Here is a 26005-nt window from a genome sequence, read left to right on the forward strand (position 1 = left end):
CAGTGAGTTTGTGTTTGAGATTTAAATTCCAGAAAGATGGTGAGTTTCATTTCCTGGCTCAGAGACTCTGCCCACTCAGCAGTCACACAGTGGTCCAGGTTTAGTCCAGTGCTCCAGAAAAACAGCAAATACCTAATTCATCAGGGGCTTTTCTTGGTTATAGCATTGTGTAGTGAAAAGAGAGAGACTCGGGTTCAGAAACATGCTTAGGCTGACTTTTTAGCTTCAGTTTAGTTCAGTTTACTTCTCATGGATTTCCCTCACTTATAGGAGTAAAAATCTTCAACTTGCAAGTTTGTTATGAAGATGAGTGATAATACAAGTGCCTGGCACAGGATTGATGCAAGGAACTCTTATTATCATTTCAAGAAATATAGTCTTAGCAAATGGCATTAAATCTTCGAATGCTAAGTAAAAATTAGAAAAATCTTAAAAGCTTCTGAAGAGGGGAAAGCTAAAATAAATTATCCTTTGAAGCTATTATACAACCATTCAAAATTAGTTTCACAAAGAACTTTTAATGAACCAGAGAAATTCTCACACTTGGGTTAAGACAAAAGGAACCAGACATTTTTGAACACTATGATAAATACATGTATACACACACACAATCAACATGAATGAAATTCCATAAATACTGGCTATACCTAGCAGGTGGGACAATTAGTAATTTTTATTTTCTACTGTAAACATCTTGTATTTTCCAATTTATCTAGAATAAGCACCCATTGGCTTTATACTAAGAAAAGTTATTTTTAAATATTTGACACATAGTTGTTATGCTTTCTTTGTGGGCAGGGAGTCGGGGCGTGGGCACTGATATTGTTTAACGCTTACATGCTAATTTGACCTTGATATTACACAGATGTATCTGGTCCAAACCAAGACAGAGATATACTTACCAGGCTCTAGCATTGGTGAGAATTGCTCTGCCTAGGATGTCATTTTGGATGCCCCAATAGTGGGAATAAAGTGGAAAACAAAAATTTGCCTCTGGCAAACATCATAGATAATATAACAACAGAATGATAAAATTTAAGAAGAACATGATTGTGAGATTATATTTTGTGTTAATGCAACTGCATTTTAGTTCTATCTTGGGCAAACATGGATATTTCTTTGGGTTAGTCACTATGTCTAGGTATACAGTTTGAAACCACTCCTAAAAAGTCTACATTTGAACTCATAATGCCATTTAGTAATAGTGCTTTAATAAATGTATTTCTTAAAATTAAATGTCTAAATGCAGTTTTAATTTCATTTATTATTCTCAATTTTTGTTTTGGCAGGTGAAGTTCATGATGACATGGGTCAGAAAACACATATGACTAAGGTGTGGAGATGATAAATTTCATTCTTTTAATTTCAAATTGTACATGTGTTTTTAAAATGATGAGTTCCTGGAGGACTGATTTCCACTGTGACAAGATGAAATATTTAATAAATAACATTAAAAGAATAGATTCATATGGTTCAAAGTCCCTTCTATCGAGGTCTCTAGATATAACATCAAAATGATCTTTGCCTTAAAGTTGAGTAAAGATGTCTCTTATGATCCTCTTAATTTTCTTTTTGTGGCTATTTAAAAAATCATTTCTTATTTTTGTTTGTCTTTTTCCTTTTCTATCTTGATTACATTAAAAAGTTGCCCCCTTATACAAAAAAAGTGTAGCTATTGCTTTTATTTATTATTTGTATATATTTTCCTGTGTTTTAATCAAAAGTCTGCTTTTATTTTTTAAAAAATATTTTATTTATTTATTCATGAGAGAAACAGAGAGAGAGGCAGAGACATAGGCAGAGAGAGAAGCAGGCTCCCTGTGGGGATCCTGATGCTAGACTTGATCCCAGGACCCCGGGATCACGACCTGAGCCAAAAGTAGATGCTCAACCACTGAGCCACCCAGGCACCCCTGCTTTTATTTTTATTAATGCCTTCTTTTTCCATTCTCTGAGTTTCTTTTTTGTTTTTAATTTTTCTAACTTTATACTTGGATGCTTATTAATTTTATTTTCCCCTCTTTTTATACAAATATATATGGTTCTTAATTTTTCTCTGAATACTTTAAGTTTACCACATAGATTTGGCCTGTAGTTTATTAAACTAATTTTATTTTTGTCATATCAATTTTGAATATCCACATTGAAACACAGGTTTTTAAGGAAGAGTTTTAAAATTCCCAAGTGAGAGAGGTTCCCCCCTAACTTTATTGTACTTTTAATAAAAGATTTGTATTGTTTCTACTTTTTTGGAATTTATGGTGGTTTCTTTGTGGCTTAATACAGTCAATTGTTGTCAGTGTTCTAGGCTTCTTAAAAAGAAAGCTTATGTGTATTCTGTTTTCAAGGTATAAAGTTAGCTAGATGTCAGTTCTACATTGTAAATTATATTATTTAGGTCTTCTTTTTTTAAGATTTTATTTATTTATTCATGAGAGACAGAGAGAGAGAGAGAGAGAGAGAGAGGCAGAGGGAGAAGCAGGCTCCATGCAGGGAGCCTGATGTGGGACTTGATCCCAGGACTCCAGGATCATGCCCTGGGCTGAAGGCAGGCACTCATATTTAGGTCTTCTATTGCATTATTATCTTTTATCTCTATCACCTATTGGCATAAGAGGGTAATTAAAGTATTCTGAAAAATCCCTTTCTCTCTCTCTATATATATAGTTCTTATGGTGCCGGAAATCTTTGTTTTACAAGTATTGATGCTATTTGGGGGTAAATTGATATTCATAGTGGTTACATTTTTATTTTGAATTACAAAATAAATATTACATTAAAACTGCTCTCCTTTGATTCATTTAATTCTTCGTAGCCTGAATTCAACCTTATTTGATATTAATGTCAGAAGTCCTGGTTTATTTTCATTTGTATGTACCCACCTATTATTTTCTGTGTTTCTAAATGACTTTATATGTCTTTTTTGTACAACATAGGATTGGAGTTTTCTTTGCATTCCAATCTTTTAATAACTGAGTTTGAGCCATGTACGTAGGCCTATATGTTGTCTTGGTTCTAATATTTTAGGTTGTACTTTGTGTCCAACAATAGTAGACTTTTGTTTAATAATTCTTTATATGGATTCTTTTTTCTATATGTGTGCAAAATTTCTTATAATGTTTAAAGTATTTCATTGTTTTTCTACCATATACTTTCAAGAGTTTATATAATATTCTCCATATTTTTTAAGTCAGTGTCTATTAATTTCCTAATATGAACAATGATGAAATTATATTTCTCTTCCTTTCCCTCATATTTCCTTACTATTTTTATATTTTTCTTAAACCCTAAATATATATAGATTTTTATTAGTTGATTTGAAACTTTATTTTTTTCTTTTTTAAAGATTTTATTTATTTATTCATGAAAGACACAGAGAGAGAGGCAGAGACACAGGCAGAGAAAGAAGCAGGCTCCATGCAGGGAGCCTGATGTGAGACTTGATCCCAGGTCTCCAGGATCATGCCCTGGGCTGAAGGAGGCACTAAACCACTGAGCCACCAGAGCTGCCCAGTTGATTTGAAACTTTAAATGATATTGTCTAACCTTCAAATAATAAAATGAGGAAATCCGTATCTTCCAGTTTTTTTAACTGTCTTTTCATCTTGCATAGTCAAGGTATACAATATGTACATTTTGTTTTGGCAATCTAATCTCTTTATTTCTCTTAGACTTAGTCCTTCAGTTAAAGAAATTTAGTGCTCACCCTTAAGTAATTGTTTTTTCAATTATCTCTTATTTGGATGAAGTTCATCCTCTAGTTTCAAGAAGGGTTCGTAACAAACAAGAACTATATGCTAACTTTATACTTGTATGATAGCTTGATTGGCTATAATCTCTTTGATCAGTTTCTTCCTTGGGATTTCAGGGAATCACAGTTTCTTCCCTGGGATTTCAGGGAAGTCTAAGGTCAATGTGTATTTTACTCTTTCTAGTGAATTCATTTTTTCCTCTAATGCAGTATTTTTCAAAATTTCATACATGAACAAAGCAATGATTAAATAAGTCTCTATGATCCTATAGGTTTCAAGACAAAGTATACATAAAAAGTATTTTCCCATCAGCTGTTTTTTGGAAAGACATTATCACAGGACCAGCACTTTGAGTAATAAACTCAGTACATTCTGTGCTTTCCAGAAGTCAGTGAATTAATGGGGATCTTATTTATTATTGAATCATCTTCCATTATTTTGTTCTACCCTATTTCTTTTATCATGTTTTTTCTTTTTTTACTCAAAACATTTTTAAGTGTACAGTAAACTGTTATTAACAATTCTTATGATGTTGCACAGCAGATCTCTAGGACTTTCTCATTTTGCATGATGGAAACTCTATACTCATTCAACAGCACCTCTCCATTTCCCCATTCCACCAGCCCCTGGAAACAACCATTCTACTTTCTGTTTCTATGAGTTTTACTATTTTGGTACCTCATAAAAGTAGAATGATGCAGTCATTGTTGTTTTGTGACTGACTTATTTTACCTAACATGTGCCTTCAAGGTTCATTCATGTTATGACATAAAGACAGGATTTTCTTCTTTCTTTATGGCCGGGTAGTATTCCATTGTATCTGTATACGACATATTCTTTATTCATTCATTTTTTGTTGGATATTTATGTTGTTTCTACCTCTTGGCTATTGCAAATAATGCTGCAGTGAACATGTGAGTGCAAATATCTCTTTAAGATCCCAATTTTAATCCTATCATTATATTACACAGTATCTCCAGAGAGATCTGAGAAAGTACGCTGTAATAATAATATTTTTTTTTAGAAAATATTAATTCAAACTAAGTGGACTAAAAAATCTATAATTAGACACATACAGTACTAGGTCAGATATTACTGCCAAGATGAATTCAAGTCAGGCTAGGTTTTGCCATTGAGTAGGTTTTGAAAAAAAACATAATTTTTAGGACTTCTTTGTATGTTGAGTTGTAGTAAGTATTTAAGGATCTATTCAGCCATTGGGTATTTTTTTCCTTATGCTCTTGGAAGGGTCATTGTTTTGGTGCTTGGCTCTGAAATGAGAAGATAATATTTAATAGTAATGAAGAAACAGAAAGCCATTCGCAGTGCCAGATGTTTGAAACTGAAAAATCACACAAACACTAAAAATATGTAGTGGGTGTATTTTTGAATTTTAAGAGATTATTGTTCAAAGGAGGTGTATAGTTTTTTTTTTCTATTGTTCTCCTACAGAAAAATGAGCCTGTGGATTTCTCAGTCAATCCTCAAGCAGATAGAACATTTCAGTTCTTTGACCACCGTCTGATGGAATCCATTAAACTGGGGGATTCCAAGGCGTATGAATTTCTTAGGTTACTTGCTCTTTGCCACACTGTAATGTCGGAGGAAAATAGTGCAGGTAAGTACAAACTGTGTCTCAGTGGTGAGCCTTACTTTTTATATCAGAAGGATACTTTATTTAAAATATTCGGATTTAGAAGGATGTTCTAATTAAAAATATGCATTGTTTCAGGGGTTTACTTATCACCAGCTTTTCTTTATATTTATTCATATTCTGAGTGTTTTCCAAAAATTATGGAGAGATTGAAAAGGAGAGAAAAAGAAGAGAAATAGGAGTAATGGAAAGACAAGGACCCTGATGTGCCAGTAAAAGGGGATGAGATCTTTCTTATAATTGAGCACCGTATTTGACTGTGAGCTTCCCAGTAGCCAGGACAAATAGGAAAATAACATTGTTGTGTTTAGCTCTTGTTTAACACGAACATCTAATAGATGCAGATGATGATCAGGCATATGCTTAGAAGGAACGAGCTTTCTCAGTAATGAGGATAGATGTACACTGATAGTAGTATGATGAGCACTGGGTGTTATATGCTACTGATGAATTACTGGAAACTACATCTGAAACTAATGATGTACTACTATATGTTGGCAAATTGAATTTAAATGAAAAAAAAGTAGAAGGCTCTTAGTCCCTATCATGAACAAGTCCTCACACTATTAGATGGTTGTTTAGAGCCCAGAGTTCATAGAATAAAACAAAATCAGCTGGGCCACTTTACTATTGAAGTGAGGAGGCATGTAGATAATGGTATAGTGTATCAGCTTTTTACTCCAGTTGGTCCAACTGGAGCCCATTGCATTTACAAGTTTTATTTATTTCTGCTACCAGTGAGTGAGTAAAAATTACCATCCAAGTAATTTCAACTCAAAAGTGAAATATATAAAAACTGTTGACTGTAATATGTATGTCCTATATATGTGTGTATATATATATATGTACATACATACACTTGTATTTTTTCTATATATATAATTTTTTTTATTTTTTTCATTCTTGTGATTACATTCAAGCCATAGTTTTGTCCTCGATGATACTAGATTAGCTCATTCCCCCTGTTTTAATTGCTGTGAGGATTCATATAATTTTATTTATAAGGCCAGTGATTAATTATATTTTTATCTGAGGATATCACAATGCCTTTAAGTTTCTTTTATCTTTGCCTTTGAGTTTATTTCCTTTCCAAAACTGTTTTATTTTAATAGCAATCTGTTTTTATTTTAATGTTTTATACCATCTTAGAGCTCTTTGAGGATCTTAATTATTCTTAATTTGAAATTTTCTTTTGTTTCCTCTATGATTTTCCATTTTATAGAATGTTGTTTTTTTGAATCCTGTGTCTAACTTTCATGTTCTCAAATGTTTGATGACTTGTGGTTGCTTATTCTTGTATTTGTATTTGAGAATCCCTGTTTGTCCCTTGGTGAATGTAGATTTTGATTACAGTGGCCAGTCTCCCCAAATTGTGAGAGAGACATAGAATACATAGCTCAGCTCATTTTCTGAGTATGGGGCTCCTCCCTCCAGGAATTCATACCGTGTCTGGGGTTAACTATTTTACTTTTTCAGTCTGTGTCAAAACTTCCACTTGAAAGAGGGTTGTACTGGCCTGGAACAAAATGTCAATCATTGGGTTCCTTTCCCTCATTTTCTCTCTCTTATCCTTGTGGAATTCTTCTTCTTTTTTTTTTTTAAAAGATTTTATTTATTTATTCATGAGAGACAGAGAGAGAGAGAGAGAGAGAGAGAGAGGCAGAGACACATGCAGAGGTAGAAGCAGGCTCCATGCAGGGAGCCCGATGTGGGACTCGATCCCGGGATTCCAGGACCATGCCCTGGGCCGAAGGCAGGCGCCAAACCGCTGGGCCACCTAGGGATCCCCACCTTGTGGAATTCTGAAGCCATATTCAGGCTCTTCTCAGTTTTGGTCTCCAGCTGCGGCACTCAAATCTTTGAGGTTTCCTTAAGTGGACTATACACTTTGTGTAGAAGAACATTTTCAAGGTTTTGTTCTGGAGGCAACTGTCACTGAAACCTGTTCAGAGTAAGCTGGCAGAAGGAGGAGCTCAAATGGCCTGGAGTGCTGAGCAGAATTCTTCAACTAATTTTACTAATGACGTTCCCGAGAGCACTTCTCTCCTCTGATTCTGAATCTCGAGAATCTTCTTGTGATTTCTCTTACTTCTGTATTCATTTCCTTTTGCAAATGCTCTGAAGTTTTTCTCTTCATTGGTCGAATCTAGTTTTTATCTAGTTTGCTGATAGCATTCATTCTTCTTTTCTAGTATCATTTAAAATGTTTTCATGATGTGATATAATTAAATGCAATAAAACACCCAGATCTTATGTGTGTTGCTTGATGAGTTTTGACAATTATATACATCCATGTAACCCTCACCCCCAACAGGGTTTAAATCTTTTCTATCACTTCAGAGAGATTACTCTTGTCCCTTTTCAGTCCACAATCCCAACCCCTGCCCAGCCAGCCACTGCTATGATTTCTATCATCAGAGATGAATTTTGACTATTTTGTACTTCATATAAATGGAATCGTATAATATATATTCTTTTGTGTCTGACTTCTTTCACACAATGTAATTTTTTAAAAAAGATTGATTTATTCATTTTTTTTTAGAGGGGGTGAGCAGGAGGAGGGGCGGAGAGAGAGAGAGAGAATCTCAGGCAGACTCCAATATGAGCACAGAGCCTGAAGCGGGGGTTAATCTCATGACCCTGAGATCATGACATGAGCCGAAACCACGAGTTGGATGCTTGATGGACTGAGCCACCCAGGTGTTCCTCACACATGTGTTTTTGTCATTCATCCATTTTGTTGTGTCAATCAATAGTTCATTCTTTTTTATTGCTATGTAATATTACATTATGCGAGTATACCATAATTTTCTTTTCTAGTCCTCTGTTTATGCATATTTGGGTTGTTTCCAGCTTTGGGCTATTATGAGTAAAGCTGTCATAATCATTTTTATGTCTTTAAAAAATATTTAACACATTTGTTTTAGTAAACACCTAGGAATAGAAATTGCCAGATCATAGTATATGTTTAACTTTATAAGAAACTGCCCACCATGATACACATGGTTGTATCATTTTATAAATCCCACCATCAGTGTATGAGAGTTCTAGTACCTTGACATCCTTGCCAACATTAGTATTATCATTCTTAAATTTTTCCCATTTTAGTGGGTATTGGTTAATATCCTGCCATATAAAGGCATTTTGAAGTGAAGAGAGGTGGGTGTATATATCCTTTAAACTATTTCTATCTCTCCCTTTAAGACATAAAATTCTAAGTGAAGGATTACATCACTGAGTTGGGGGGAATTATTTTGCTCTCCTTTTAAAGCTTTAATTACAGAGAGATAGTTTAAATCCTGTTAAATTACCTTGAAAAAAAAGTTTTCTTATATAAGTGTTAATTATGGAAAATAATAGAACCCAAATCTAACAAACTTAAAATTTATGATTGTATAATTTATAATTGAAGCTATCACTTTTGTTTTAAATATATGCTGCTTCATAAATAAGTCATTTGGAGAAGTTGACATTTTCATTTCCTTCTCCAGGATGAAATCTCATAAGCAGGAAAGTGGAAAGAAAGTACAAAAGTTTTTAATAGGATTTTTTCTATTTTTGTGTATTGCAATTAAAGAGATAAAAAATTTAGAATTCTTTTTCTTATTGCCTCATTATATAAATCCTTTAAAATTTTTTGAGGCTTGCCTTACGGCCTGGTATGTAGTCAGTTTCCATAAAAGTTTCATGTATGCTTGAAATGAATGTACATTCTACAGTTATTAGGTCCTGGGTTCTAAATATATCCATTAGGTAATGTTTATTGATTGAATTCTTCAATCTTTTACCCCTCTGTGGAGTATTTTGAGTACTTGATTTCACAATTAATGAGTAGATTAAAATCATCAACTATAACAGTACCTTTGTCTATTTCTATTTGTAGCTGTGTCTATGTTTGCTTTTTATGTTTTAAGGTCATGTTATTAGTTCGATACTTATTTACATTTATGTCTCTTTAAATTAAAACTTGTATCAGGGGATCCCTGGGTGGCGCAGCGGTTTGGCGCCTGCCTTTGGCCCAGGGCGCGATCCTGGAGACCCCGGATCGAATCCCACGTCAGGCTCCCGCTGCATGGAGCCTGCTTCTCCCTCTGCCTATGTCTCTGCTTCTCTCTCTCTCTCTCTCTGTATGACTCTCACTCTGTATGACTCTCATAAATAAATAATAAAAAATTAAAAAAAAAATAAAACTTGTATCAGTATACATTGATCCTCTTTATTGCTAGTAAATCTAGTAATATTTTTGCCTTAAAGTTTATCTTGACTGATACGAATATAGTTATAGATGTTTTGCTTTTATTAGTATTAACATTGTTTATATTTTCCCTCTATTTCATCCTGCTAATCTACTTTTTGTGTTTTAGACACATTTTTTTGTGAATGGAATAATTTTTGACATTTAAAAAGAATAGTTTGATAGAATTAAAAATTAAGCAGCAAATACAGTCCATTACCGTTATTGATCATTGAGATATATAGATTTTAAGTATTTAATATATAATTATTGATACATTTAGTTTATTTCTACCATCTTATTTTGTATTTTATATTTGCCCCATTTTTTGTCTTAGTCTCCTCTTTTTTTTTCCTTTCATGGATTTAGTCCATTTTTACTTCTCCTTTGGAATCCTTATTTGTATTTTAGTTGCTAGCCTAGAAATTTTAGCATAATGAACTTATCAAGCCTAAGTCTTCTTTCAACCAAAACAAAGACTTTAGAACTCTTCAACATTAGTCAACCCTATAAGAGGGCTTATGTAGTTCTCTCATCATATATTTTCTTCTTTAATTTAATTTTCTTTTTTAATGCCACAAGATGTTTTTCTTGTTTTTATGGTGAGTGTTTTTTAGATTTATCCTCTATACTTACTAATTTTTATGCTTTTCAATGCTTGTCCCATCTCTGTTCTTCTGTTGACAGAAACTGTATTATTCTTTAGAATTTCTTATAACTTCCTTATAGTAAGCTTTCAAAAACTTTGAAAAACAACAATATTATATTCTTATTATTGAAGATTTTGCTGTGTGCAGAAATTTAAGGTGCAATTTTCTCTCAACACATTGAAGGTACTCCACTATATCCTACTACTATTTCTGTTACTATATAGTCAGCTGTCAATCCAATTGTGGCTTGGAAGTCATCAATCTTATCTCCCTGGCTACTTTTAAGATTTCTTCTTCTGTGTTCTCACTATAGGAATGCGTTTTGTTTTTTTTTTTTTAATATATTGCTTGGAATTCATTGAGATTCTTGAATCTGATTTGAAAGATGGCATTCATAATTTCTGGAGTTTCCTTGGCCATGTATTTCTTCAAGCATTGCCTCTGACTCATTTTCTATTTTCATATTAGATGTTCAGTGTCAGATATTTTCACTCCATTCTGTGTGTGTGTGTGTGTGTGTGTGTGTGTGTGTGTGTTTTTAAACAAGTCTCTCATTTTTCCCTTCCTCTGTCTTTCTGGGATATATTCTGGAATTTTCTCCATTTTCCCCCTAGTACATGACTTCTTTCTCTAGTAATATCTAATTTGCAGCTTTTAATTTTTAGTTGTTTCTTTATCAAGTCTGCTTAATCTTATGCCTCTCCTTTATTTTATTAAGTATTTATGTGTGCTATTTCTGCTTTTTTAAAATAAGGCTTTATTTATTAATTTGATAGAGAGGGAGAGAGCAAACACAAGTAAGGGAAGAGGCAAAGGGAGAGTGGGAAGCCGGCTTTTCACTGAGCAGGGAACCCAATGCAGGGCTCATCCCAGGGTCCTAGGATCATGGCCTGAGCTGAAGGCAGATGCTTAGCCAGCTGAGCCACCCAGACACCTTTGGGTGTGCTATTTCTAATAATTCCAATATCTGAAGTTTTTGCAGTAATATTCTTTCTGTTCTGTTGATTCTCACTGTGTCCTATTTATTGAGATTTTAATGATTTTTTTACTGTGGGATAACCATTTTACTTGGAAGTTTGTTTTTAGAAATTCTTTGGGTCCTCAGGTGAAGGCTGGTTCCTCCAGAGAGGACTTGCTTTGATTTAGTCAGTGTTCTAACGCAGAAACACATTAAACTAAATTTTCAGTTTGATTTTTTTTCAAGCCACTTAGATAATGTACAAATATATATGAACCCTTAGAGGCTGGAAACCAATGATCAAGTTCTGGTTCAGAAAGGGCCCTCAAGGCAAAAGCTGGCTAAGTCTTCTTTTATTCTTTGTATTTTTTTCCTGTCTTTGACCTGAACAATTCTTGTTTTCTTGCCAGTACATCTTTCATGGATGTATTTAAAAGTATTTTAATGTTTTATATAGAATCTGTAGTTGTTTGTAGCAGGGAAGTTGGTCCTGGCACCTAGTTTACTGTGTTGCCGGAAGTGGCAGTTATATTGTTTCATAGGTAAATCAAATAATTGCTTTAATTCTTTTCCCCTTTTGAATTTTAAAATTAATTTATGCCTACTATATAAAGGGAAACCACACGGTACAAAGTTTATAAAGCCAAAGCTAATAATTTCTTCCATTAAATCCTTCAATCTCACCCCTACAGTGTTAGTAACCAATGATAACATTTGGTGTGCATTATTTCACCATGTAATAGGTGAATGTGAATGAATATGAATTCATAGGAATACATGTAATAGGTAGGTGGGTGGTTTATTTGTTTTTAATGAAAAGGAATCATAGTGTGTACATTAATATGCAACATTTTTAAAAGAACATATCTTGGGCATTACTCTAAGTCAGTAAGTATGGATATAATTCTGTCTACTTTTTCTAATGTATTTTTAGAAAGATAATTTTATATAGAAGGCTTTAGCTTATACATGCTGTATTTTTATGGTTTTTAATTATTTTTTGGCTTATCAAATCCTTTTTTCTCTTCTCCCCTCTAATTCCTAGTCTGATACATTCACAATATCAAGCACCAAGAATGAACACACCAGTTTGATTTCTTACATTTCAAGGGGTTGCTTGTATGCATTCTCATAAAATGATCATTAGTAGCCGACTAAAGTGGAATCTGGAATATCTGCTCCATCACTCTTTGGCTGTGTGATCTTGCAAAAACCACATACTCTCTATAGTCATAGGTCAATGGTATAAAATGGTAATCATAATTTTAATAATCCCTACCTCAAGGCTTTCCATGACGATTATGTGGGTTAATATATATTGAGTGTTTTAGTTTGTGAAACTCCCATTGCATATCTCATCACTGAAAATACAAAGATATAACTTCTGACCTGAGAAACTTTCAGCATTGTGGAGAGGCAGATGCAGAAATGGATATTTTTGTGTAAGATGACAAAGGCTGTGATGGTGGTATGTGTGATATCCTGTGGTAGCCCACAGAATAGACATTTGGTCCAGCTTGTTGGCAAGTAGAAAATTTCTGATTTATGGATCTAACACTTGGGTGGGTATTATAGAATGAGTTGGCATTAGTATTGGCATTCTGTGAATGTTAGCGATTAGTCTCAGTATTTTTTTTAAAGATTTTATTTATTTATTTATTTATTTATTTATTTATTTATTTATTTATGAGAGACACAGCAAGAGAGAGGCAAAGACACAGGTAGAAGAAGAAGGCTCCATGCAGGGGGCCTGATGTGGGACCCGATTCTGGGACTCCAGGATCATGCCCTAAGCCAGAGACAGATGCTTAATCACTAAGCCACCCAGGCATCCCAATTATTCTCAGTATTAATGCATCTATTTCTTTTCCTTTTATGTTTAATAGAATTTTTTTGTTACTGTTTAATACAATGGTTTCTTTTTCTTTTAGGACAGCTGATTTACCAAGTTCAGTCGCCTGATGAAGGGGCTTTAGTGACTGCTGCAAGAAATTTTGGGTTCATTTTTAAGTCTCGCACCCCAGAGACAATAACAGTAGAAGAATTGGGAACACTGATGACTTACCAACTGCTTGCCTTCTTGGACTTCAACAATATCAGAAAAAGGATGTCTGTCATAGGTATGGCTGGTAGCTGAGATTATGTTTGATTTTTTTGGTAAAGATCTTTATTTATTAGAGAGAGAGAGTGAAAACAAGCAGGGCGAGTGGCAGGCAGAGAGAGAGAGAGGGAGAAGCAGACTCTCTGCTGAGCAGGGAGCCCAACATGGAGCTTGATTCCAGGACCCGGAAATCATGACCTGAGCCCAAGGCAGATGCTTAACCAACTGAGCCACCCAGGTGTCCCTGATCATTTGATAGTACTTGTTGTATTGCTGCTTCTCAAGAATGATTTCACTATTGGTTTATGTACTAAGAGTTGTGATTATTTTTGTGGCTTTATGAACTTCTTTCATATTCAACTTAGCTTCAATATTGCAGTAATAAGTATAAGTAATGTATAACAGGTGCTTATTGAGTCCAGCACTATTGTAGATGCTCCTCACGAATTAATTGATTTGTCACAGCAATTCTATAAGGTAGGTACTATTATTGTTAGGCCCATTTTAAAGATAACAAAACTGAGACACAGAGAATTAATAGATCCACAAAAACTACTCACTGTGTTTCCTAGGGGTGTTTCCCAGTGTTTGACTACTTGTCTGCATTATTGCAATATCTTCAAAACCATTTCCCCTTAAAATAATGCTCTGTGCTGATACCAGGGTATTCTTTCTAAAACATTGGCCTGATTTTGCCATCACCTACATAAAATCTTTGGTGGCTCCCTAGAACTTAGAGGGTAACATTCTTACCAGAGCCTTCAAGATTATTTACAATCTAACCTCAATTTACTCTTCTTCTACTTCCCAAACTTCCCAAACTTCACTACATCTTGCCCTACCAGCATGCATTGTGCACTTTTACCCTTTGTGTGTGCTATTTCCCCTAATTAGGACTCTCTTCTTCTCTTCTTGGAAAGCTTCTACTAAGCTGGAAATGTCCAATTTAAATGTCACCTGTTCTGTCAATTCTTATCCTACTCTCTAAATAACCACATTCTCCTTTGTTCCTCAGGGCACCTTGTTCATAACACCAGTGTGATACCAGCCCCATGATACTCCTGACCTTCCCAGTTGTTAGAGTATATGCTCTCTGAGGGCAGTACTGTGTTTTAGTTATTTAAAAATCCCCAAGGCCCAGCACAGAGCTTGACATATAGTAGCTTTTCTTTAAATGTTTGTTAAATAAGATTTAATTCAATACTTTGTAACTTATGAATATCCTGATCATCATATTAAATGGGTTTCTACTATGGAAAACATGTGTATATATGGTTGGGTTTTGATTTGTAACTATGGGAAACTAGCCATGGGATATTGTTCTCAGCAGGTAAAAAGCAAACATCATCTGAGTATGTTTATATTTATTTTTTTGACAATATGCTGTAGGCAGTCCTCAGTGGTGCTGCTGAAGAGCACATATGCTGCTCTAGGCGTTGGTCTAATGATGTATCAGCAAGAGTAATCTTCTATTTACAGCTTCAGGAGAGGTGTTACTAATGTTGGGTTGGCCTAGAACTAGCTTCTCTTTGCTATGAGGGTGTTGACAAAAACCTAAAATTGCTACACAGGGAAACTTTTGGCTTTTCCCCAGCATCAGTCACCACTACAGGCTGTGGAGAAATCACAGCTTAACCACAAACTTCAGATGTCTGACTTAATGGATCCCATATGAAGAAAGGTAATGTTCCACCACAGAATGCATGGAAGCTTGTGGGCTTTATTTTGGCTCTGTTTGGTTTTTAATCAGGAGGAATTCGAAAGAGGGGATTCACTAGGGAAGAAAAGTCTCTGTTTGATAATGAGGCACAAAAAACAATACTAGTCTCATGATTGTCACATGGCTTGGTCTGTGGGGACAACACCCTGATGTGAGGACTCAGATATTTACTGCTGCTTCTGCTTCCCCTCCTCTTCCTCCTCCTTCTCTTGCTCCTCCTCCTCTTCCTTCTCCTCCCTCTCTATTTCCTCCTCTTCTTCTTTTCTTCTTTTCTTCTTCCTCTTCTTCTTTCTTCTCCACCTCTGTTTCCTTTCTACTCCTTCCTTTTTTTGAGGGAGGATCTATTTGTTGAATCATGAGTGTATAGTTTTGATATTAGTACTACTTTCATTCCAGGATAAGAGCCCTGATTTAATTCAGTTATCTAAAAATAGATTTCTATAAATAATTTCATCAGAGGGTACAGAACCTACTATATTGATAAACATATAAATCTTATTATACAAATTTGAAAGGACCAATTCTCATTATATAAATAAAAATACAGAGATAAAATTCAATGACACTTATTAGTAGAGGCAAGTGGCACATAAACATTAAGGAAGAATGAATTTGGCTAGCTCCTTGCAAAACCCTTGCAAGTAAGAGTTGCTCAACTCTAAACTTTTTAGAGAGTATCAAAATACAAATTATACTGCCATATGACAGACATTTCTCTGTACGGATATATGAACAGCCATCCAATGAGATATGGCAAAATAGAATTATTCATCACCTTTCACAGTGTTGTTATTGCATTTACTCTTATAGCATAAACCTGGAAGCCATTTCTGATTTTTTTATTTTTATGTCACAACGAATAGCTGCTGCTTTCAATGAATTTTGCATAATTATAATCCAACCCAATTAAGCAAATATTTAGTAAGTGCCTACCACATCCCAGGGACTTGAAGCTAAGGGAAACATGGACTTGAAAAATGTTCTGTTTGATTGCATCTGGAAAATATGATGAAGCAGGGTAGAAAATAGGCTGGAAAAGGACAGGTCTTGATGATTCCTATTTATGTCATGTTAAGAGTCCAAACTTGATCTAAAGGCAGAGGGAAACTATTGCAAGATTCTAGGCAGTAATGTGAAGATGTCTGTCTGGATTACAGGAGTTTGGAGAGAAGCAGGATTGAAATGAGTAAAATTATCATATTTGGGTTAATATGATAATTTAGCCAAGAGATAAGGTGATAAAGAGAAATTCATGGCTGCAGTTGGATGTATGGGTGGTGGTGGAAGAGGAGCTTTGAGTGATGGCTGGATATCTGATTTGGGAGACCGAATAAATGATGAAGCCGGCTATTGAGATGGAGACATGAGAGAAATATCTAGTTATTAGAGGAAGAGAATGTGTCCAGTTTGAGTTTGATGTGCCTGTACACATCTAAAAGGAGATATAGTTGGTGATTGGATGTACAGATTGGAAGGGAGCACTGGAGATGGATTTGGGCAGGATATATACATTTAAAAGCAATCTTTCTGTCAGTGGAATCTGAAGCCATAGAAATGAGTGTGACTACATGGAGAGTGGAAGGGGAATTAGATCCTAGGAAAATCTTTGAAGAACACCAATTTATAAAGGACTGGCAATGGCAAAAGAATCTGTTACTAAAAATCTATGACTTTTGTCCAGACTCTGCCCACATGTTATCTTGACCATTTAAAACTGTTATGTTCTTTTTAATTTAATTTTTTTTTTTTAGAAAGAGAAAGAGAAAGACAGTCAGGGGAGAGTCAGGGAGAGAGAGAATCTGGAACATACTGTCCACTAAGCATGGAGCCTATGTGGGGCTTGATCTCAAGACCCTGAGATCATGACCTGAGCTGAAATCAAGAGTCTGGTGCTTAACCAACTGAGCCACTCAGGTGCCTCTCTTTTTAATTTGTTTTAAAAGACTAACTTCTGAAATGAGTGAGATTTGATTAGTCTTGAGATTTCCTAACAGAAGTGACCTAGAAGCCTTGAAAGAAGAGATATAAAACTTGCTGAGCTGCTAAAGGAAAGGGTTAGTGAGTAAAATTTAACAAGATTCCATGAAATTGAGTTTACACAAACTCAAATTTAAAAGTGCTAATATTGAGTTACAAAAAAACATGGAAGAAATGGAAAATCTTTACTGAATGAGAAAAATGTAGATTGAAAAGGACCTTAGAAGTTAGTGTTTAAATATCTCCTTTTCATATGTAGGAACTGAGATGAAGAGATTGTAAGGGATTTGCACAAATCATAACTGGTTTGTGATTTCCTAGACCAATAGTTCTTCATGTATGGTCTAGGGAACCCTTAGAAAACTTGGGACTTTTCAGAGGATACACAAGAACAAATATATTTTCAAAATAATACTAATGTTATTTGTCTTTTTCATTCTTTTTCTCATGAGTATTTTGTGGAGTTTTATAAAAGCTGTTCACAACAGATTGACCTGCAGAAACAGATATGAGAATCCAATTGTCTTTTAAGCTAGACATTAAAGAGACCTGTAATTATGTAAAACAATGCCACTCTCCAAACTAATTCTTTTGTTGTAGAAATTGTAATTATTTTCATAGAAATGTTATTTATGTTAATATGTAATGTTTGTTATAATTATTATAATAATTAGTGTCAAAAGACCATTGATATAATAAAATTTCTCAACTTCAATTTCTAATATGGTAAATATTGATAGATAAAACCCACTTTAAAAAAGCCCTGGAGTTCTGAAAATTTTTAAGAGTGTATAGGGGTTCTGAGACCAAGTTTGAGAACTGATGTCCTAGCCTGGAGTATAAACAAAACAGCAGTCACAGAGAAATCATACTGGTAAAAGTAGGATGCACATACTTGGCCTCTATAGCTCTGGTGATGGAAGAGAGAAAATACAGGAGAAACTATTAATTTGGATTGCTGTAGAAGAGAAGCAAAGAAAAGCCTTCCCTAGAATTAATTGTCCCCCACCCCTCCCCAGCTTGAACAATTAGATTATATATGTTTTTTATCTTTTTCCCTAATGTGGGTAATTAGAGCCAGAGTACAAGAAGAACTGCATGAGTTCTGGCAACTAGGAGAGCTGACCAAGAGTTTTAGGAGAGAAGACAAGCCCTAGAGAAGTCTCAATAGAAAAAAGTTTCCAGAGTACATTAAATACATTCAAAGCCAGGAAGAAACTAGAATAGATGAAGTCTTAAGTAGGAGTAGTTAAAGGTAAGAAGGGAAATTAATACTTTGGTATTTATATTCCTTTAAGTCAAGCTCTAAATTTTATATTCTGTTAAATTAGTTGTAGTCAGCATTTATGTTCATTTGTTTTGAGGCATCCTATTTTTAGAGAAAAGGTATAATTGAGTAGAAAAAATGTAACAATTTTTGACATGATGAATCTTGTGAGAGTCAGTGTTCAGATCATCAAGGTGTGACCTAGAAAGTTGTCTTAAATTGTAGGTAGTTCCTGGGAAGAAATATATTGCCATGTCATGGCATGGCATGTCATATTTTCATTCATTCATTCATTCATTCATTCATTCATTTAACGAATAATTAAGTGCCTAAAATGTGCCCAGCTCTAAAATCAAGCCTACAGATGTAGGCCAAATATTCTATAGTTTATTTGTTTTACAAAGATTTTATTTATTTATTCATGATACAGAGAGAGAGGCAGAGACATAAAGGGAGAAGCAGACTCCCCACAATGAGCCTGATGCGGAACTTGATCCAGGACCCTGGGAGTGTCATAAGCAGACACTCAACCACTGAGTCACCCATGCGTCTCTATTCTGTAGTTTGAATAAAGATTTGACAGCAATATGTGGGACAGCCAGGGGAAGGGTTAAAGATTAGAAATGAAGGAGATCCTCATCAGGGCTGTCATTCCCAAACCTGAGGTGGGAGGCAGATTTAAAACTTACCTAATTGATACGGACTTCCAGTTAAAAGAAGGTAGAAACTAATTTTGAAAGCCCCCTGTGAGGTATGCTTTATGCCAGGATTGCGATAAAAAAAATCAACCACCAAGAAAAAAAGAAAGGACTTTTCCAATGAGTAAAGAGGATAAAGGAAAAATCAGCAAGGATGGAGAACTAGCACATAAACCATGGCTAGGAGTGGCTAGAAATTCAATGTGGAGATCATTTGGCATAACAATGATAGTTGATTCCTAAAGTAGGTCTTGAGTTTTGCATCAGAAGGCAGGCAGGCAAAGCTCTCAATTTTATTCAATCCATCCAGAAGGCTTAATTTGAATTTACCAACCCTTCAAAATAGTAGGCAAGGAAAATAGTAAGGTCATACACATCAGAATAAAAACACTTGTTTCCAAGTTTGGGAAATAAAGGATTCCAATAGATGGAATATTTTTAATTTGATAGAACAAGAATAAGGCCAAGTGACTTAGATAGTGACCTACTAATTAAAGGCACTGAATATTTTACTACTGGCTAAAACAATATGCCCATTTCCAGATTTCCTGGCTAGAGCCCTTTAGGAAAGTTGAGTTTTGATGGATTTCATTGATTCTCTACTATGAAAAAATTTTCTTTTCAGTTCGGAATCCAGAAGGACAAATAAAGCTTTACTGCAAAGGAGCAGATACTATTCTGTTTGAAAAACTTCATCCATCCAATGAAGACCTTCTGAATTTGACGACAGACCATCTCAGTGTAAGTGCCTCTGTGTGAAGGTTAGCACAGAGGCCCTTTGGCCACTTCCTGTGATTAGGTCTTGTTTTTAAAATATCTGCTAAATGATCTGACTTGTGAAATAGAAAGCACAGGAAACTGTGCCAGTGAATGTCTGGAAACTGACACCACCGTATTTGCCCTGCTGAAAGTCTTTTCAGTGTTACCACAGATGGATTAACACACAGCAGCTGTGAAGTAGCTACTGAATGTAGATTTTTGAACTATGGCCAGAGAAAGGCTCAGGACACCTAGGGAAACCTGCTCTAACTTCCCTGAAGTTTGAAGCTTTAAAGATCCAGGGACACTAGACGGGTTCTGGAAAGAGGAGCAAGACAGTTGCTTCCCCTTGGGTTCTAATGTGTCTGACACCAATGGAATTTCTTATGACTACTCCCAGGGAATAGCTTGAGGTAATGCTTAGATGTTGAGGGGAAAACAATAGCCAACTTTTCCCTCTGGGTCCTTCTGTTCAGGTCATAAATCAGGATGAGTCACTTATATTCTCTAGGTTGAAGCTACCAAATGTACATATTCTGAGACTATGCATAATTTCTTTACAAAAACTTTCTGAAGCCAGCAGGAGTAATTTTTGAAAAATTTCTTTTGGTAAAACAGCAAGAATTTATGAATTAATATGAATATTAACCTGGTTTAAACCTGAAGATTCAAGTGTCTCTCTAATATTTATTTGAGGTTCCCTTTAACCGAATATGAACTTTAAGGGCAATTGGCCAAAACTCTCATATCCTCATTGGTTTCTCTCCTTTAAAAAATTATTGAGGATTCATGTCCTTTGTCAAGCCCTATATTTAATATAAAACATTCCCTGGATCTTTAAAAAACAAACAAACAAATAAAACAAAACAAAACAAAAAAACCCTGCCTGACTTTAACTTTAAAGAATGATGATTTAATAATATTGGTTACAAACGTAGCTATTGTTTTTGTCTTTCCAATAGGGCATTCTTGATTTTCTTTTAAACTCTTCCAGAAGGCCAGCATGGTCTTGTTAAATTTTTTTTCTTTCTTTTTTTTTTTTTTTTTATGAAAACAACACTGGAATCATAAGTATCTGATTTTTGCCATTGCTCAAACACCAAAGGCCTTGGATTTTCATACGTTTTCCTTTTATGCTAAAGTATAGGAAGCCTTATTTGCTTTTTTTGTTTGTTTGTTTTTTTTACATTTCTATGCAAAAGAGATTTTTCCAGGTAATAAAATTTGACTTGCTCTTTGCTTCATTCACTTTATTCATTTTGGTTTTAAACTCTGAGGTTTTCAATTTATATTTAATAATTGACTTTGAATTGTTTAATGGTAGGAAACGACCTTGCTCAAATGCTCATTAAGGATTAAACTTGTGATTCATTCACTAATTAAATAACTTAAATCATCTGTCCCCTATTGTAATGCCATGTTGGAGTTGATTCACTGTTGTACAGAACAGAGAGGAAAGCACTGGTCATGCCCAGTGCTGTTGCAAGGCAAAGAAGTGTTTCTGTGAATTAAGAGGACAAAAGATCATTACAAGGCAGTAACTAGATTTTCAGATCAGTAGGGGACCTAGTGGTGGTCTTGCAAAATGTGATTACAATGTCCAAAGTGCTACCAATTGCCTACAAGATAAATTTGGATAATTTTTCCCATTGTCTCTGTGGGCAAAACCACATTATTGCAGCATGCACTGAATTTTCTTTCCATTTACTGAATTAGGGTGTGTCATGGTTTAACTTGTGCTTGGTCACAAACCTATGTCTGTTCCATAAACCAAAACACACAGAGAAGATATGCTCAGTGGCAATGCCCAAAGGAGCAGAAATGTTAAAAAACACTTGCAGTCTAAAGGCCCATAAAATGACCACTGGAGGCCTAGATGAAGTGGGAAGTTTTTAGCATTTCCCCAAAGCAATCTACCTATGTTTCTAGCTATTGTGACTATGCGAGACACTTAGCAACTACCAGTCTCCCATTTTTATTTATCTATTTTTCCTATTTGGAGGAGAAAGCACCAAAGGTATCATTTGAGATTGTCAGCTTATTGAGACACTAAAGGAAAAGTATGATCTTCAATTCATTTAACCAATTGTTAAGTACCATCTCCAGAGAAATCAGTTTCTCAAAAATAGTAATTTTAAGAAATAACCTGACTTGGTGGTGTTCTTAAAATTTCTAAGAACTTTCATTATTGAAATAAAACTTTCATATAGCAAAAACAAAGAATATTTACAGATGAGCTAGAATGAAAAGTAAGTCATCCTCTACTTCTTGCTTCCCAGAAGCAAACTTCTGTAATAACTTTTTTGCCTTACTTTCCCTTTTGCTCCTAGAGGTTATCATTATAACCTTAATATGCTTCAGCTTCTGTTACCTGACCAACGTTTGTTTATTTATCTGTAATTGACTTTAAATTTTTGTTATGGAAGATTTCAAGCATAAATAGAAGTAAGACTCAGTTAATTTTAGACATAGCTATATTATTAGAGGAAACACGACAAGACTGGTGACATGTCATGTTGTCATCTTTTGAGAGAGCTCCTGCCTTTGACTTAAGAGCTATGGTTCCCCTGAGGATCCTTTCTTCTTTTCTGAAAGTTTAGGGCTCTGTGCCATGCCACAGGCTGAGTCTCTCTTACTGACGGAGTGCTTCCATCATGCAGGGGATAGGTTGGAACCAATATATGTTTCTTCAAATGGATATCTCAAGTCATGGGTGTGGTTGATCACTTCTCAACTAGGGTACTTCAGCAGGCATTGTGGTTGTCTTTAAGGGAAGGCTAGCTCCCCTGAGGGCTTAACCCCAAAGAAATAAAATACAAAATATAAACATTATAACCCATTTCCAAGAGAATTAAAAAGCTGGGGGTCAGGATGGCTAAGCAATGCTCTTGGGACAAAATGAATTTAAGTGAAAAACTTCTTACCCATTGTTATTACTGTTATTGCCATGATTACTGTTCTGTGATGGTTCCTAAATCCATGTCTGCTTTGGCAGGAATTTGCAGGGGAAGGCCTTCGAACCTTGGCCATTGCATACCGAGATTTGGATGACAAGTACTTTAAAGAGTGGCATAAAATGCTTGAAGATGCAAATGCGCTCATGGATGAGAGGGATGAGCGGATAGCTGGACTATATGAAGAGATTGAAAGAGATTTAATGGTATGAGTTTAGAAGCATGATGGTTCGTATTTACAGATGGGATAGTATGTGTTTAGAGATCTAGTATAGGAATAATCCATTGCTAAATCATCTTGCACATAGTAGATGTTACCCTTTCAAACACTGAGTAATGCTTTATACATTGGCTTCAAGTTTGCCATGTATGGCCCTACAGAGCCTAGAGGATTATTTCTATTAGCAGTGGCTTATACAATTGGAGGTTTCTCCAAAGTAGAAGACAGTGGTATCTTTATTGATTGTTAGCCTCTGGTATGTCCTTGATGTTATGCTTTTGTTTTTGTTTTTGTTTTTTCCTCTCCCTGCTTTATGATCTACCTTTTTAGAGCAAGGAAGCTTTCCATGAAGAGTGGCTGTAGCTCTAAACCATCCTAGGCCATGATGTTCTGATGATATCTGTGCCGCCCAGAGTATGATCTACTTTAAAAACTGCTCTTCCCTGAGGCCCCAGTGATCAGGATGGTTAGCTACTGTGAAGTACTAAGGAGCATGTTTTATATTCATCTCTGTATGAAATATTATATAAGACCCTTCACTTTTTAGTTTATGGCATCTGCTTGTTTGTTAATTTAAGATGATGTCTCAACTTTTTTGTGATCCTTACTTTGAGATTAGGGCTCCCCTTTGGACCTTTCCATGTTGATATAAGTGGAGAAGCAGCTGGGGAGTTCTTCAGTTCTTAGAAGCCCAAATGGCTTCTGATGTTTATGCTAATATGTTACTGAGCATATCAGACTCCTCATAAAAATTCTAGCCTCCAGGATCTCTGCCATTAATTGGTGTGACTATCAATTGGCTTGGTTTGGGAATCTCCTCTTGAGGATCTTCCCAACCATCACTGCATATAATAAGATGCTTGCTGTATCAATGCATCATAACTTCCCATCTTCAATTCATGTTCCTTGACCTCTAAACTCTGTAATTTAAAGGCATAAATATTGTGGATGTTGTTTGCTTGTGTTAACATAAGGTATTCTCTATTTTTCAATGAAGCTACTAGGTGCCACTGCTGTAGAAGACAAATTACAAGAGGGTGTTATTGAAACAATTACCAATTTATCACTAGCCGATATTAAGATCTGGGTCCTAACAGGAGACAAACAAGGTAAATTGAAAATGGATGCTGATGATGTCTTGAAAGGGGGAGGGCAGTAATTTCTATGGTAAAATTTTAATTAACCAGAAAGCTTAATGAATTACACATTTATGCAGCCCTTCACATAGGAAAGAGTTGAAATATGAAAAGGAAATCTAATATATTACAAAAGTTTATTATTTAAAAATGAATTATCTTTTATAGTATACCCTGAAAGTCAGTTGGGTTTCAGCTCAGTTGCTTTTTAAATATAGTACTTTCATCTGTAAGCAACAATGGTATTAAAAAATATTTGTTTCACATGAACACTGCCCCCAATCAGGACAGAGAGAGGCATAGCACTGAAGCAAGATGTCGGAGATCTCAGTACTACTGCTTTAGTTTCTTGATGGTAGGGAGTTGGGGGTAATTAGGGACAAGATCAGGATGGTGGGCAGGCTTTGGAGAGATTCAGGGAAGCAGCTATTTATCCATTGGTGTGGAAATAATCTGACATTTTAATAATCACCACAGGGGTACCACTGCAACCAGGCTAAATTTCAAGACTGCTCATGTAGTGGTACGATGAGAGCTGACCCACTTTCAGACATGACAAAATGCCAAGTCAGCAGAGAGAGTCATTATGTTCAGCTTACTGTGTTTCCTAAGAAGAAACAGGGATCAGTAGATTTTGGATCTATTGCTAGCAGTAACGGCTAAAAAAAAAAAAAAAAAAAAAAAAATTATTTTATGCTTCACCAGCAGTAAACCAGAATATTTAGTTAATTGGCACACATATGTTTTCAAGATTCTATGTATTGTTACATATTTTTTTAGAATATTGGAGGATTTGTAGGTATGATACATCAGTTCTCCATGTGTTCACCCAAATCACTGATTACAAAAAATAAACAGTAGAGAGTTGAGCTCTGTGGTGTGTTAGTAGAGACTTCCTAGAGTATGATATTGATCAGTGGGTACATTCTTAACTATTCACTTAGTTATGAATATCCACAAGTTTATTCTTATTTGGCTTTCATTTCTGTGGCTTATACAAAGGATATGCTAGGATTTTATCAATTACCTTCAGACTTAGGACAAATCTAATTATCCCACAGAATTTAGCGAGAGCCTAAAGACTCAATAGAATGAAAAACAAATGACCCTACTGAGGATGGAAGGGTTACCTAACTATTCAAGTGTCCAGTTCTATAGAAGTGGAAGAAGGACTGCTCAACATCATGTAGTTCTCCACTTACCTAGTAGCAGCAGTCCTGGGTGGTCTTTGAGGTGACAGTCAAATTCTGAATTTTAATTTGCTTAATGGTGAATTGCCAGTGTTGCACATCAGAGAACTATAAAGCTATTATAAGAACATTTTTACTGTTCAGTTGAAAAGTTTGAATTTTTTCAATGTGTCTACAGATTGAATAATAGCTAAATTAAGTATTTTAGTTGTCCCAAAGCAGTATTTAGGACTTCAGGTAAAAAGTTTTTTATTTACATATTTCACTATATTATAGGGCCTTAGGGTTTTTCCATAAGTACTAATTTTGGGAATTAAGAAATTTTTTCAACACCCATATGAGAAGGCTGAAAATTCATAGATGTTGCTACCTCTCCATGGATTTAGCAAGTGGTGAATTTGATCATGGAAAGAGTCTTTGAATTTAGCTCTGGGTTTCTTGGATTTTATCATTTATTACATTCTCTCTGACATTAAGGGGTAATGCCTCAAAACTTTTATGAAAAAGGTACTTATGTTATTAAGTAATGTTCTAACTGAGGTGGGTTTTATTTTGTATCAGAAACTGCCATCAACATTGGTTATGCCTGCAACATGCTGACTGATGACATGAAAGATGTGTTCATTATATCAGGGAACACAGCAGTGGAAGTCAGAGAAGAACTCAGGTAAGTGCTAAAGGAAGGAAGAAAGGAAGGGGGTAGGGAGGGGAAAAGGAAGGTCAGAGTTGACAAGG

At 35.1% G+C, this 26005-nt stretch overlaps 1 protein-coding gene across 5 annotated transcripts in view; it reads left to right on the forward strand.

Moving 5' to 3' along the window:
• The window catches only part of ATP8B4 (ATPase phospholipid transporting 8B4 (putative)), a 240680-nt gene that overhangs the window by 165886 nt on the left and 48789 nt on the right, over window positions 1–26005 (forward strand). For all 5 annotated transcript variants that reach the window (XM_041741577.1, XM_041741569.1, XM_041741593.1 and 2 more), the window contains 7 exons: window positions 1290–1333; window positions 5205–5370; window positions 13180–13368; window positions 19637–19752; window positions 22766–22930; window positions 23942–24053; window positions 25832–25937. In XM_041741577.1, coding sequence (XP_041597511.1) covers window positions 1290–1333; window positions 5205–5370; window positions 13180–13368; window positions 19637–19752; window positions 22766–22930; window positions 23942–24053; window positions 25832–25937 — 898 coding nt within the window. The remainder of the gene's footprint in view (window positions 1–1289; window positions 1334–5204; window positions 5371–13179; window positions 13369–19636; window positions 19753–22765; window positions 22931–23941; window positions 24054–25831; window positions 25938–26005) is intronic.

This window comes from Vulpes lagopus, chromosome 2 (assembly GCF_018345385.1).
Source record: "Vulpes lagopus strain Blue_001 chromosome 2, ASM1834538v1, whole genome shotgun sequence".
In the NCBI taxonomy this organism is placed as follows: domain Eukaryota; kingdom Metazoa; phylum Chordata; class Mammalia; order Carnivora; family Canidae; genus Vulpes; species Vulpes lagopus.